This window comes from Calonectris borealis, chromosome 11 (assembly GCF_964195595.1).
Source record: "Calonectris borealis chromosome 11, bCalBor7.hap1.2, whole genome shotgun sequence".
NCBI lineage: Eukaryota > Metazoa > Chordata > Aves > Procellariiformes > Procellariidae > Calonectris > Calonectris borealis.
In genome coordinates, this window is record NC_134322.1 from 20,708,334 (window position 1) to 20,724,624 (window position 16,291).

At 36.9% G+C, this 16,291-nt stretch overlaps 1 protein-coding gene across 5 annotated transcripts in view; it reads left to right on the forward strand.

The window, feature by feature from the left end:
* UBE2Q2 (ubiquitin conjugating enzyme E2 Q2) overlaps positions 1–16,291 on the forward strand; it is a 51,610-nt gene that overhangs the window by 23,998 nt on the left and 11,321 nt on the right. For 2 of the 5 annotated variants that reach the window (XM_075160417.1, XM_075160415.1), the window contains 6 exons: positions 1,041–1,145; positions 1,301–1,365; positions 1,579–1,612; positions 2,798–2,854; positions 4,970–5,110; positions 13,548–13,632. In XM_075160417.1, coding sequence (XP_075016518.1) covers positions 1,041–1,145; positions 1,301–1,365; positions 1,579–1,612; positions 2,798–2,854; positions 4,970–5,110; positions 13,548–13,632 — 487 coding nt within the window. The remainder of the gene's footprint in view (positions 1–1,040; positions 1,146–1,300; positions 1,366–1,578; positions 1,613–2,797; positions 2,855–4,969; positions 5,111–13,547; positions 13,633–16,291) is intronic. The other 3 variants (XM_075160419.1, XM_075160416.1, XM_075160420.1) reach the window with 3 other exon arrangements.

Here is a 16,291-nt window from a genome sequence, read left to right on the forward strand (position 1 = left end):
ACAGAAATGGCTGTCTTGCACACTGCCTTCTACAAGTGGAAAGACAAACTTCCTTTGGTATCTGGAAGAAAAGTCCATAAATGGACGTGTAATTTTTGTAAGCTTCATCTAGGCTATTATTCTGCAAATAATGAAGTGTTGACCATTTTGCAAATGTATTCTGTAGTCCTTTCTTTGTTTTTCTGACATAGCTATGCAAAGACCTCGAAAAGTTAGGAAATGCAATCGTACAGTCTTTTATGGTCTTGGCCTTAACTAGGAATGTGAGGCTGCCTAGAGAAGGTTAACAGGTATGGAAATCCACTTAATTAGCATGGTGATCAAGAAGCAAACAATGTTTCTTTATTTCTGCAGAACTGAATTTATTTTCTGGATAGTATTACAGTGAATGAAAGGTGTTCCATATTTTGCAGTTAACAGTCAATGTAACACCGAAAGTTGGAAACAGAAATCAGTGATAGTAACAGATTGTGCCTCAACCTGATACAAGATACAGCAAGCAGACTACTTGGGCTCTAGCTCAGAGGTTAGCTAGTTTCTATGCCTTGTACGGTGTTTGTCTTGCTTCTAGTGCCTCACTGTTGTGCCCTAGAAAGGGATTCAGGATGTGGAAAATCAGGCTGTTCCTCCTTGCTTTTTCTTAAGACATGGTTCTTTAACCTAGGAAACTGGAATGGACCATCTTGTCTCATGGAATATGACCGTTTGATTATTCCCTAGTGATTTGTGGCTGAGACACCTATGCCTGGAATGGATGATGCTGCCAGAGCAGATTATTCTTTTGCTCATGACTTCCTTCACTTGACATGAGGAGATGAACGGGAGCATCTTTAACTTGCCATGTCCTTGGTTTCCCATTGTGGGGATTTTATTACAATGACTACAGAGAAAAAGAGGGGTCTTTAAACTTTATTCCAGTGCATGCAGATTTAAATGCTGTACACTGACTGAAAGTTCAGTACTAACAGGTGAAGAAAATGAAAAATCTATTGTTCTGTGCTTTGGTTTAAGTAGATGTTTCCATGTTTTCTTTTTTATAGCTTCTTCAACAGCTGAAGAGATTAATATGTGACCTCTGCAGATTATATAATCTTCCTCAGCATCCAGATGTTGAAATGTTGGATCAGCCATTACCAGCTGGACAGGTAAATTAAAAAGCTGTGGACACCTCCTTATGGCAATGAAGGAGTTGTTTTTTCAAGAACCAAGATGGTGAGAACGATTAAACCTTGTGTAAGCCAGAACTGAGATATGAAGCACTGTTGCTTTATGGTGTCCTCAATCTGAATTTTGTTTGCAGAATCCATTTAATAATGGTGTGAAAATATTACACAATTTCCTTTGGAGTTTCTGTATCATTGAAAGGTGTGTATGTGAAACCAGTGCTATCAGTTTAATTCCCTTCTAAATACTGTTCAAGCCAATCGCTGTGCATTCCTAGTGCTTCCCAAATTTACTTTTTTCCGAAATGTAAATGTGATTAAACAGTGTTTGCTTTTTCTTGAAGAGTATGTGTGTTGGATGAACTACTTGGATGAACTAGTATTGATGTTTTCCTTCCTCTTCAATCCCTTGCAGAGACATGGGATATCAAGACCATATGCTACTTTGGGTAGGGAGTATCTGAGCTGCCTTGTTTACTTTCTGGGCTCTTGACAAATAAAGAGTTGTCAGGGGCTGTGAAATGTTCTGGTTGACTAAAATGTTTTGTATTGTGCTGAAAACAGAACTGGTAACTGACAGTAACTGTTCTTTTTTGTATTTTTAATAAGATTATGATATCTTTTGCTTATACATGTTAAGATGACATGATTTCTAAAAACTCCTGTAGCATAACAGATGGTTTTCCTGTGGTGACAGTACTATAGTAATGACAAATAACTTGCTTCGTTTTGGTCATGTGCCAAACTGTAATCCTATAGGTCTTTTCTGTCAGCCACCCACGTAGCAGCGCAACTGTAAAGCAATAGGCCTGTAATATTAGGAAGTAGCTTCGTTGAAGAGTCTTGCTTATGCTCTGAAACTCAAAAACAAACTCATGGAAGGTTTCTTAGCCAGAAATGTCAGAAAATTTGCAAGTTAAATAAGAGTGGCCTTAGTAAGTCAGAACAAAGTTCCTTTTAGTCCACTGCATTGTCTACAGCAGTGTCATTCCTTCTTTGCCAAAGGAAGAGTAAGCAGAGGACAAGCATATCAGAATGCTCCTGAGTATTTCTGCAGCTCAAACTTCCTGAGCTTGAAGTGGTATCCTGAAATGGAAAGCTATGAAAAATGAACCCAATGTGTTGTTTTGGTATTTTATCAAATAATCTAATAACAATGGCTATATAATGATAGTAGTTGTTGCATAGAAGTTCTAGTAGTGAGACAAAAATCAATTAAGTTTTAGAGGTCTAAAGTTTGTTGGGTTTTTTCTTTTTAGAGCATGTATATGGTTTCTAGTCAGATCCGTGATCTGATTTCATGGTTAAGAGATCATAAATTATAACCCGCTTGACTTGTTTATTGCATTTGTCACTGCCTCATAATAGGATATCCTTATCTGAATCTTAAGTTTCCACTTAAAACTTAATGTGAAATTAATTGTGACATTCTGTTTATCTTTGCTTCATGCAAAAATCTCTTCACTGTCATACTCTAGGAAAGCATCTTTATGTATCTTTCACATTAAACTTCAGTCCTTTGCAGACCTTGATAAGTTTAACTTTTATATATACTGTTTGATAGTAGACTTCCTGTTTTTGAAAGAAAGGAACATATGCACAATTTATGCAGAAACCTCATTGTTGTATTGCAGAATGGAACAACAGAAGAAGTTACATCAGAGGAGGAGGAAGAAGAAGATATGGGTGAAGTATGTGTAGATATGAGAGAATTATCCTAATCTAGTAGAATTCTGGCATTTTACTCTGCAGTGGCTGGCTAATTATGAAGCCAAACTGTAAAATGTAATCTCCCTAGAGCTCAACAGAAAAGATAATTTAAAATGTGGATGTTTACCTTAATGTCAGCTTTCACTTCAACCACCAAAACTAGTGAAATTTTCTTCTTAAACCTAGATCTCAGCTATGAGGTACTTGCACACAGAGAATTGGACATCTGTTTGTGCTTTAGTCAAACAATACATAACATTGTGTGCCAAATCAGTAAGTTTGCATAGTTAACTCCTATTTCAAGCAGCATATGAACTGGCTCTGATACAGTTGAACGTGCCTCCCAAATTGAAGCAGACTGGCTAAGAGTAAATCAGTTTGCTGATTTATTAAAGAGGTGAGCTAGTTTTTAACGAATACATTGAAGGAAATCGAAGGACATCCAAAACAGACATGCTAAACTTTAAGGGGTTTATGTCACTGTCTAGCAACACGGTGCTCCCTTTAATGAGCTTTTTACTGTCTGAGAACTACCCCTTTCAATTACTTTTACAGCATGTTAGAATAGCTCCAAGATGCTTGCTTTTTAAACCACTATAAATAGCCTTATTATAGGAGAACTGTTCTGACTACTTCAGATTTAGATATTTAATGAAGAAGGTGTGTAGTAAGAATGAACAACTCATTCTTTGAATAGAGGGTCTTCCTTTAGAAAAAGATCTCAGTGTTACCCATGTTCTGGAATTGATTTGAAGCAGTCTCTCTTAAACCATATTTAGCCCAATCCAGACGACATTTGTTGGAGCCAGAGTTTATGTAAAGATAGTGTGTACGCTCCCATATCCTGCTGCCACAAGGTTCTTTCTCCTTGCAGACTTGTAAGTAGCCTTTGGCACTCTGTTCGAGTTACTTCAGACAAAAAAATTGTCATGTCTGTCATTATTTATGAACTGTCAGGTGGCATTGTGTGTGGCACTGATATCTTCAACTTGTAATCTAGTCCAATTTCTAAGTTGAAAAGCAGCTTAGGGTTCCTAGGGCAGTATCATTATTTTGAGAAACATGAGCATTTTAGAGAATACTCAGTCTAAAATCTGTTACAGTTGGATGAAACGGTGTTGTCAAAGGCACCAGATAGGTGCGTTTCTTACTATGTAAGACATCCTTGAATTTGCATTTATGGCCAGGTTTTCCTGCCATGCAAACACATGGTGCATAAAGAGTAGCCACAGGTGCAGTGGAGTACTGCATTTTGGAGCATATCTGGTAGTTGTATACTCATAGCTTGCTGGTGTGGCTGCTGTAGCGCTTCCTTTTTCATCTCAAGGTATTTACATTCTTCCCCTCCTCTCCACAAATAGCACTTGAATCACTTTAAAGGCAGTTGTCTTAAGTTCAGAGTGCTCCTCTGCAACAGGATAACCCTGTCTCAGAATACAGAGTGGAAGATTTTTCAGTCTTAGTCTAGAACTCAGAACTGAAATGTTGGCTCTTGTGATCAGGATACTTGACCTATGACACATAATTTTGTGTCATATCCTAATGCTGCATCTAATCTTCAGCTGAAATGTTCACCTTGAATAAAGTACGGTAGCTTTCTAATATTTAACTTTCTTGAAGGGTTGCTGTAACCCTGCCAGATATGTTAATCGTTGTTTGCCAGAAGTGTAATATAGCTAGGATTCTAATTGAAAAAAGAGTCTGCTTTTAGAAACATCTTGGAGACACCCTAACTTTGGGTAGTTTTGGATTCTCAAGCCCTGTTCAGAATGCCTTAACTTCCTGTTTTTACCTACTTTAATGGGCTAATTCACTACAATCTTAACTTCTTGCAGAGGTTTTATTGTGCTTGTTTCTGTGACCAGAAACATGTTGTGAATTTGGGTCTCATTTGTATTGTGAAGGCTCCCTACACTTCCAGTGAATACTGTTGGCTGAGAGAGTGAAGTTAGAGCAAAATAGAAATGGCATCCAACAATCACTAATACATAGTGCTGTGCAGTATGTGGCTGTATCCCTAAATGCCCCTGGAGAGGGTTTCATTGAATGAAGAGCATAGTTAAGTTATTTACAGTGAATTTTCCTCTATCCTGAAGGACATCGAAGATCTGGATCACTATGATATGAAGGAGGAGGAACCAGTTGATGGGAAGAAATCTGAGGATGAAGGCATTGAAAAAGAGAACCTTGCAATCTTAGAAAAAATCAGAAAAAATCAAAGGCAAGATCACTTAAATGTGAGTTAATGATTTGTGTTTTTTCTTTGCAATACTTCTGGCTTTAAAATAGAAATGGTTTTCAGCAAATATGCTATGCACCTAGACATAAATTAACCTGTAGCTGACTTCCAGTATATATAGGACAAATGTCTCAAATTATGGGACCGAAATAGCTCTTTTTGGAGAATTTTGAATAGGCCAGCTAAAATTCCAAGGTCGTTTGGTAAATGGACTCATCTTTCATCAGAATCTTTGGCACAGGAAGTTAGTTGTTATCCACATCCCACAGAGGCACAAAAACTACTTCAAAGCACTCTCATTCAGCCGGGGAGAATGCTATCGTAATTTCTTTTGTCAGACTGGGGTGGGGTATTCTTGGCATTTTGGATGAAGTAGTATCTTTTAGCTTTTCACTAGAGTCAACTCTTACATGTAAATCCAGGTTTCATACTTCTTAAGGATATTTAACTGGTTGTTTAATTTCCAGAGGTATCTATTTGGTTGTTGCCTTTGTTATGAACAATAGTCCTCCTTGCAGAATCCGTAGAAAGCATCTAGGTTTTAAGCATGACTTTTGTTGCTGAGCCCGTATTAAAATGACAAATAAAGCCATACATAAAACTGACTGCATTAAAAGTCATGGGTGACTTAACATACTTAGTAAACCCAGGAATTTGTGTTTTAAATCCATTTTATGCATGAGTGTGTTTTTCAGTAATGTCTATGCCACTTGGAAATTACTGAAGGGTTAGGTTTTTTTTTGCTAGACATAAAGCAAGGGGCCTTCAGCAGCTCTACAGCTTTATTATCACAGTTTTCTGAGGGATCCTGCCAGCAGGCAGTTGTAAAAAAACTGTTTGTCCTCCAGAGGCTTAGAAATGTTTTGTCACAAGTGCCAAGTTCCAGAGAAGCTTCTACTTCTCAAAGGTGCATGTAGGAGGGAATGATGATGTCATACAACCTTAATTTTATTTAGCCTGACTTCCAAAGAAATCAAAACTTATGTTTCACAGAGGCTTAAAATGTGTAATGCATGAAATACAATACTTCTGTTCATGACCAATTTCAACCAAAGGTAAGGGTTCTAAAATTTTCGTAAGTCACCTGTACAGAGAGAAGGTGCTTAAATTGGTGCCCTCTACTGTGTGAGCTCATAGGTTTTTATATGCTGTTTGGCGAGTCAGCAGACATGTAGATCATGTCCAGACACAAGATGTGCTATTTCTCATTAAGCTAATAGTTCAGGATGTGAGCAGTAGTTAGGTACAGGGGAGGGACCTGTAAGTATTTAGGGAAGGAATAAGATTTAGGATCGGTACGTAGGGTACACCTGGATGTTTGCCCACGGAACGAGCTTTGTTCTAGTTCTTATGTTTGATGATTTTTCCAGCAAATATTTTCTAAAAAAGCCTAAATTGCACCTAAAAATTATATTAGATTCAAGAGAATTGCTGTTGTAAACCTCTTTTGATTTGCAGTGAGAACTATATACGTTCAAAGTGCTCAGCGCTAGCCAAGCCAATCCACTTTTAATATTGGATGCACTCCTGATAGATCTAGTTATCACAAGAATTTAGGGAAAAGGCTCCTTTAATTAGCAGAATCTTGACTATTTCTTGTTGTGAATTACTGGCCCTAAATAACTTTATCTAGTTTAGAAAAAAAACTTCCTCTTAGTTACTGATACTTAAACATGGAAAAGAGATTCAGTTTGTAGCCATCTGCTTTGCAAAGAAATAAAATAGAAATGCTTCTATCAGAGTTCTTCAACTACAAGTCTTCTGCTCCTGACCCAGTGCTGTTCTAATATGACTTGAGTGCAAACCTGTCAAAAATACCTTAGACTTATGTTCTGCTGAAATAGGCAGATAGCTGGCTAGAGGAGACTGCTCTTTGATTCGTGTATGAATTCAACAGTTACCTATTAGGTTGTCTGAAGGAAAGTGTACAGTAATAATCGCCCCTTCAGAAAAAAAAAAAAAAAAAAAAAAAAAAACCACCCAAACAAACAAAAAAAACCCCAAACAAACAAAAAAAAACCCAAACCTGATCAGCATTTCAGTATTTAAAAGCAGGTAAACATAAGGTGCCAAACTGCTTTTGCTGTGTGGTCAAGTCTATTTTAAGACTTGGCTAACCATAAACACAATGATCACTTACTGGTTTTGTTTAAACTTAACTGTTTGTTCAGAGTTTGAGAAGATGCCTATTGAGATTCTGTGTATTTCTGTATTTATAACTCAGGCCTAATGGTAAAGACTCCTTAATTGTTAAATAAAATAAATCCTCTTGCAGCCTGAAAGTCATAGTCTGCTTTACTGTCATCTAAAAATTTGGTAGAACTGAAAAAAGGTTTTTGTAGTGTCAGCATTCTTCCATGGTGTGGAAAGCCTTTTAAAACTGCAGATTTTCTTTTGCTATCTGTTCTTTCCCATTTGGCAAATACTGCCTTTCCTTTTGCTTTTTCCCTCCACATCTAGTGGAGCTGAAATGAACACTGCTGGTTTTTTGTTTAACAACAGCAGATTCAACTTACATAATAGCTGTTTCTGATGCCAAGACACTCTCGTTGACGCTGGTGCATAAACAAGGTCAGCTGAGCACAGGGAGCAGGATATTCAACTGCTGCTGAGGAACCGTGGTGTTTTTGTGGGTCACCAGAAATAGCTGTGCTGCTTAAATAATTTCTCAAAGGACTTGTGAGGCTTTACTCTTAAGTGCTTGAGAACTGAAAACTATAGCTGCACTACTGACCTAGGAAAGAGCTAACCTAGTAGCACTTAAATGCCTCTTTATGCTGCCAAAACACTGGACTTCTAATAGAACAGGTTAAACATGCTGTGAGATAGTGGAAATTTGCTGAGTATCCTAACATAAAGCAAAATTTAACTCTGTACAGCCCTCCACAGTGGGTTTTTTTAAAGGACAGTATGAGTTTCACAAACTTAAATGTCGTGGCTAAACATAGTTTGGTTTTAACACAAACTACACAGCTCCCTTGGTATACTTTGTTTCCTCAGCAGGGAAGTGTAAAACAACGCCATGCCATTTACATGCTTGTTGTTGGAAGAGAGAACGTGAAGCCTAATGTAGGGCTTTGACTAGTGCCCAATGCAACCAGAAGACTTTTCAGTTTCTTTACATGTTTTTTGGCCCAAATCCATGAGTCATCCTCTCTCCCCTTGGCTGAAATGCAGTTGAAGTTACGGATCATGCTAAAGGTTTTTCCGTAGGAAAGGAGTGCATGCAGTCCCATTCTTGCATATTCTTAACAGGTTAAAGACATTTTTCTGCTGCTCAAGACTTTTGTCATAGGAGTTTTTAGGGTTTGCGTGTTTTATACAAGTTAAGAATATGTATCTACTAATTTTGTAAACTAGTTCTCTTCCTTGGCAGTATCCCTAATCCTATTCTTCTTGCCAGCATCAGGAAATGAACTTAAATTTGGCTTGCGGTACAGTATGTAACTTGGAGCAAGAATTAATCCTCCTCTTAACATTGTAATAACTTTAAAGAACCACTTGCTTACTGGGAATAAAAAAAGGTCTTTGAACTGGAATCATTAACTTCAAATATTAACAACTTGCTGCTGCTTGCTTGTTAGAGGTCTCTCCCCACATAGTCATTTTAGAGATTAATGCTTTTCTTATTTAGATAATGCTATTAGCTTTTTTCATTTCCTACTAAGGAGTTTATGCACTTTACTTTAGAAGTCTCAAATGTCTTCGCTTTCATCTTCAGATTTTATGAAGTCTAAGGTGTCATTTCCATTTTCAGTCTAATCCTTGAAGTAAGTATGAATCCACTTTAACTTCCAGGAATGAATGTACTTCTGCACAAATACTGAGAAAGTTCAGTGACAATAGAGCAAACTTGTATTCTTTAGCTCTTTTTAGGTCACTTCAAATTTTATTTTATGATCTTGGAGGAGTTTCCATTTTTTTGTCTTTTGTTTTAGCAGGTAATCTTCAGTCTTGTGGCCAAATTACCTGAAATGTATTGTGAGTGAAGTGATTTAGTGTACTGTTTTGATGTGTGACAGTATTTTTCTGATCAGACAGAAAACAGACAATCCAGTCTTTGGATTTAAAACTGTGGTGAACTGCACCTGCTACCTCAGATAACTCATTTAAGGAGCAGACTGTGGTTGTGTTTTGAGGGATGGAAGGGGAAAAGAATGTCCAAAGAAAAGCTGAGGCTGCAAAACCTCATATCTCTGGAGACTTAGTGCAGCAGACAGCTAGGGCAGTGGCATGTGCTGTGCTGATTTCTGCACGGTTAGGTGTGCCCTACTGACTGGCAAATGCAGAAGTTCTGAAGTCCTAGTGTTCTTAGAAGTTGCTTAACTGTTTTATGAAGTATTTTACTCAAATCTATATGTTCACACTAAAATACTAATTAAGGATAGAAACACTTCTGAGAAATATAATGCCTGTACTGACTTGGACCAAAGTTTCACGTTTCTGACTGTGGCAGAAGCACATCCTTAGGGGGAAGAGTTTGAGAACAGGACAAGCTTGTAGTGATGCATCTCATGAACATTTTTCATGTCCAACAGTTTTGGCTCTGGGAATTCCTGCACGAGGTGTTTCTGTTATTTGCAACTCTCAGCAAATGACATGTTGTCCACATAAATGTTTACCTCCTGTAGCAGGGATTTCTCCAGCTTACTGCGCATTGTTTTGGAGAACCACAAGTATGCTTGTACAGGAGAGGATGATGAAGTGAGACTTTTTGTGCCTATTTGATTACTTAATAGGAAAAAAGTCACTTTGGGCTTGTCTGGCAGCTCTTTTGACTTCATCAGTTTACAGATCAAAAGTCTCTGCCTTTCTGCTCTTGGTATCAATCCCACATGACAGATACCTGTCAGATCCCATGATTGACCAGTTACTTCTGAGGCAGTTGTGACTATAAGTCTTGATCTCACAACTAGAGAAATGGGAGCTTTATCTCCCTTGGAGTGGTAAGTCCCACTTTTCCAGAAGGATATTCAGTTATTTATGCCTGAATTCAGTCTTTGAAATTATAACTTGCATATAGCCAGTTTTTGAAAGCAATTTTAGTACCATTATAGTTAAAACTGAACTCACTGCTCTACTATATCACGCAATAGTGTAATGCAAGTAGTACTCTCTTCTAAACTGCACTTTAAGAGTAGTTCTAAAAAACAAATGACACCAGAATGAAGACTTTGTTTCAAAGCAGTGGTTTTTGGCGTTAAGGTTACCATCGGGTATAGCAGTTAATCTCTGCAGGCTTCCTCTTCAACTTCCTCCAAGGGTAGTTCAGAGCATATAAAGTAAGCTTCTGTGCTAAACTTCTTAGGTTAAGCTTGCTAGACTCTTCCTCTTGATTATAGATTACTGGTGTACAGTCTATTGATTCTTTAGAGTGGCAAGTCTAACTATATTTAATACTGCTATATGAGGAGTGGGCAGCCCAACTAAAAACTCCTAAGAAAAAAGTGTGAAAAACACTGTTACAGACAAAATCTACTGAGGCTAGCTTACACACACTAAAATTAACCTTTTTTTTTTTTTAAAAAAAAATACCGCTTCAGTTTATCAGCAGTTATAATGGCACTCAGGAGTATGTGGGTGTGTTAAGTTTTGGTTTTTAAATTACTACAGTACAGAAGATACTTAAATTTTCATATGCAAAGGTGAGCTTCCAACATTATATACAGAAATTCAGTAGCTTAATTTGGTGGAAATAGAGATGAAATGAGGAAACTAGTTTTCCACGGGATGTCTTTGAAAATTTAAGTTGGTTTTAAATTCCCTGTATTTAGAGGTTGATATTCTGTGAAAAATGTAAGAAAAATTCCTTCTTTCAGTAAGCAATACAGCAGATGAGGCAAGGATATTGCACAGCTCTGCACAGAAGAAAGCCAAAATCTTGACACTTCTCTATGAAGTTTCTTTCCTCTGGACTCAACACATTCATGAGTCTCAACCTTAACACTCACAGTAGAGGTCTGAAAAAGAAGAGCCATTTTACAGAGAATGGTGGTTAGCTGCGTGGTGTTAACTTGTTAAGCATAATGCTTCCTTTTTCAGCTGATCTGCAAATAGTGGGTATAAATAGTAGTAATCTGCATTTAACGTATATTAAACAACCAGGTTTTTTCCACAAAACCTCATTCGCTTGCTGTTAAAGGAAGAGAAATCCCTTCTTTGTCTGTTACTGCTCTATAGAGAGGGGCTTCAGTAAACTGAGAAATTATTTGTCTGAAGCCCTGTCTTTATGTAGCTTTTGTTTAATCAGATGAAAAGAGTTGCCTTTTATTTGCATATTTAATTACAAAGTTCATTCTTCATACCGGTCCGTTAAGAAAAACTAGTGGAATTTCAGTAATCTGCATAATTAAATCCAGTGGAATATGAAAATTAATAGCCTAAAAGAATAGGCTACAGATTATAGTGTGAAGCTAAGCATATTATATGATGCTACTGAACAGAGAAGACAAAGGAGTATGTGGAGGCTTTAGCATCAAGTAACTATTACGGATATTTAATCCTTATTAAGAAATAATTTGATCCTACAGTTAAGACCTTGTAGAATATATAATATCACTGTTGATTTCAGGCGAACGGAGATGATGTTTCAGGTATTAGACAATGGTCATAGCTGCTTCAGATTCCTCCAGAAATACTTCTCTGACACTTCTGTCCAAAAAGGATCTGTTTGTAGATGTTTGTAGTGTCTGAAAGGAAACTGAAGAAAAAAATGTCTTCAAATTTTCAGATGGAGTAGAAAAACAGACCCATAAACTAATCAGTCAGTACTTCATATAAGAGGGGCTGAACTTAACTTTATTCTAGCTGTGGGGGCTTTTTTTGTGTTTGGTGGTGGGGTTGTTTTGTCTTGTTTGTGGGTTGGGGTTTTTTTGTTGGGTTGGTTGGGTGTTTTTCTTCCTGAAAGCATGCTTATGAGCCACATGTGTTAGCCTGTATTTGAGTGGGAGTGACTGAAGTCCAAGCAGCAGCAGAGAACTGCATGGGTCTCATGAAATAATCTACCTTTGGGAAACTGGCTGCTGGTGAAAGCCAAAGTTTCGCAGGGGTGGGGTTTGAGGTGACAGCTGCCTTACCACATTTGGAGTCCTCGTTCCTTTTCCATATTTTTAATCTTGTAACGCTAATTTTTTATCTCTGTTTTCCGAAAATCTTGAAAGTAAAATGGTATTTTGGGTGGAATATGTAAGAAGGGTAATCATGTAACATCTAAGGTTTCATATCAAAATCTTTCCTGCTAGCTTTGGCATTGGATTGGAGAGAGTAATCTAGGTGCTTTTGGTGATCATGTTATTCTAAATAAGCACTTTAATTTTGTAGGAGGAAAAAGTTCTGTCCTCACTTAAAAGCTCAGAAAGTTGAGGCAAAAGTTAATACCAAGGTCACAGAACTGTCAACACTGGGCATGTGTGCAGAATACATCCAGTGCACCAGTTGTTGATATAAGTAGCCATCAGTTTCCTGATAACTGGTGTGTTCATTAGTTTGTCAATAACTGGTGGTTTTTAGAGCCAGTCATATTTCATATTCATGTCACTTAAAGGTCTTTTTCTTTTTTTCCCCTTTCTTCTTTTTTTTTTCTTTTTTTCCCTTTTTTTTTTTCTTTCTTTCTTCTTTTTTTCTTTAGGACTGTATCTCAGGCTGAAATACCAGGTTCAGAAATTGCATGCTAAGTTTTCTATCACTTTGAGATGCTGAGTAATACATAACTGAGCTCTAACAGAACAGGAGAGATTTCTGCCCTGGTTGCATAAACCACAAGAACTATGACAAATCACAACAAAATATTTGGTATTTTAAGGTTTACTTACCTTAGTCTTCCTCTGCGTAGGTGTTGATTTTTTTTTTTCCCCCCACGCTATTGCAAATAATAGTGTTACTTTAGTTCTGCATTTTCTAAATATATTGGTTGGTCTTACTTCATCCAGAAGCTGGTGTTCTATAGTGGATACTTCCCAACTCCTGTACCTTTTTTGATAACCAAATAAAAATATACTTCGGAGAAAACAGCAAAACCTTATGTGCAGAAGCTTGTTCTGAGGATTAGTCTTACTCTTCCTTCCAGTGCATAAGAGAAGAAGGCAAAAGGAAGTATTTCCCTATTAGAAATGTACTGTGGATCCATCTTGGAAATCAAAATGCCAAAAAGATTAAATTCCTTTACAGAAAAACATGTCTGTTGTACCTTGATTAAAAGTTTGTATCACCTATACCATGTAGTAGTATATATTCATGTGATGCTTTAGAGGGAGTGTCTTGTTTCTTTTGAGTAGTCTTTGCTCACTAGAATATGTAACTTCTCAAAAACCTAATCCTAATACAGAATTTAATATATTCTTAATACCTTCTAGTTAGTGTAACTTTGTAATGGAAATAAAGCTATCTGATGTAAATATTACTTTTCACTTACTTGGAGTCTTTTTTGTTTGTTTCAGGGTGCAGTCTCTGGGTCAGTTCAGGCTTCAGATCGACTTATGAAAGAACTCAGGGATATATATAGATCACAGAGTTATAAAACAGGTAAAATGCTTCAGATTTCCCTTCTTAAAATACACTTTAAAAGAATTCTCTTGGCAAATACTTCCTGCTAATCCTTCTGTGTTTTGTTGTCATATGTATGTATATATGTGTATGTGTGTATATACAAAAATCCATAGATACATACATTATATATATTCTCATTATATAAAATAGTGTATTTGTGGAGAAAAAGGAAGTCGGGATATATATCCTCTAAAATATTCTTCCTTTTTGTTATGCAAAGCTTCATACAAGAATTAACAGGATTGGTGTAACTATGAGAATGCTCTTGGGGTGGATGACTGCAAAGAACAACTCAAGATTACTCCTGTGGGACTTCTTGAGTTTTCAGAACTACCTGAAATTCAGCTCTCCAGGTATATAGGGCAAAAGCTTTGACCGCTACCAGTGGGTAGTACTGCTCTAAAGAATATGCTTGCTGTATAGGGATTTGTGTTCAACAGCAGAAGGTTTTGTTATTATACAGGGTTTAACCTTAACTATACTGCTGTTACTTTTATTATTTTGTGATGGTGTTAATCTGATCCTGAGCTCCGTGTATTCCTTGGAATAAGGATACAAATGGCAATAGAAAACAAGCTTGTCTTTTAAATTTGTTTGAATAACAAACACTGATTAGCTTTAGGTAGGTGGTTGACTGTTCTATTTGCTCCATATAAGGGCTGTATCTAAACTAGCTCAGCAAAGGAATCAGTATATTGAATTGTCTGAGTGTTACCATACAAGAAGTAGAAATTACATAGATTTCAGGCGAGATGTGTTCCTGTAGGTCAACTGAGTAGACAACTCCATCACTGCAGCCAGGTATGAGAACCTGGTGCGGGCTGGGATGGGAACAGGAGGAATGCCCGATTAGAAAGTCCGTCTGAACTTTAATCCTCTATCTTTTATTTTTCTGATCTTCTTCCCTAGTTTATTTCTAGTGGGCTTAAATCTCACTTGGTGGCTATGGCATTTTAATTCACATGTAAAAGGACAGAGCTGAAGAGACAATAATCTCCTGTTTTGATTTGCCATATTTACCTTTTAGATAAATAGTTTTATGTGCTGAAGTACTGTGGACAGTGGTAAAATGTCTGAAGTATAAATCTGATTAGGTAGCCTAGTGTTGATCTAATGTAGCCTACTTCTTTTAGGCTTTATTGCAACTGAGTGCTTGCCAGTATGCCCTAATCACCATCTATCTGGTAAAGAATGGATTAGTGGGTCTAAGGAGGAGCCTAGAAAAAGACCTTTTTTAAGTCATGAGGGATGCTTTACTGCCCATGTATGATCTTCAGGGTTTGTTTTTGTGGTTAGAACAAAGATTGGGTATAACAAATGTACTTGACTATAAAGAGTGTATGGCGCTTAATCACATAGCGGTACTGCTGGAGGCAAAACAGCCCCTATAATAGTTGTAGTTTGAGGTGAGGATTTGGGTTGCTTAATGATGCCATTTCTTGGCTTTAGGTTAATAACAAGTCTTAACTAGTTGTAAAAGAGTGAACTCCTGGTATAGGAAAGCATACTCAAATGATGAGGAAGAGTAAATCTTGCTAAACTGTAACGAAAGTTGAGAAACTAAAGGGTGAGTATAGTAACTTAGTATCAGCTTATGACTCAGGAATGTGCAAGACGACTGCAACTGGGTGCCTTGTGTCATCTCTAAAACGTGTTTTAATGAAGTAAAGTGTCAAATGGAGGTTGACACTATAAAACTGATGGCAGTCCTGCTTTGAAATACCGTCCTACTGATACATTTATTAAATTTTGCCAGTAAATGATGCTGCTTGTTATAAAACTTATCTGGATTCGTTTCTTATGGCTTCATTTAGTCTTAGGACTTGAGTGAATTTAAGTATCAGTTCCTCTCCTTTGCACAAAACTCCTGCTTTTATAGCCTAGTTCTGTATTCTGTTGTTAGATAACTGTCACCATGTGAGCAGGGGCATGGTAGGTAATTGACTTTTTTTTTTTTAATGTGATCTTTGTTCTGAGTACTTGCTCCATGGTCCATTTTTCCCTTAATTTAATTTCTTATTATTAACATACAAAGGGAACCATTGTGAAACTTAAAGGTTCTGTAAACTGTTGCAAGGTAATTTAACACTGTTTTCATTTTTTGTAATATAAGCCAGAAAATCTAAGGCTGCTTTTTAGTTGCATAAGAATCACTTTATTTAGCGTATGTGAGATTACATGTTTTCAGGATTGACAATAGGACAACATTGGGACTTCTAAAGTGAATAATACTTGTAGTAATAGTCCTTTAAATTTTTTCTTTCCTGTTAAACTGTTTTATAAAAAAGTAGCATTAAAAAACACTGTCAGGATTTCAACCTAGGGTGTATCTTCAGGGTAGTATCCACTTTAGAACTGAAGTTCCTTTAGTGATTGAAATACTACTGTTGGAGTTCAAGCAAAAGATGACTAAAAGCTTGCTGTCAACAGGAAAGTTTCTTATCTACCTGGAAAATCTAGGTGAAGAACTACCCTTAAAAACAAACAGAAAACCATTTTCTTATGAGCTAACAGAAGCAAAAAATATTCAGCAAGTTAAGATATTCTGCTGTAAATTAGACAGAGTTTCATTAACCTGTTTGATAATAGGAGTCACAAGTCCTTCAAACTAAGACAATCTCATTTCCAAATATGA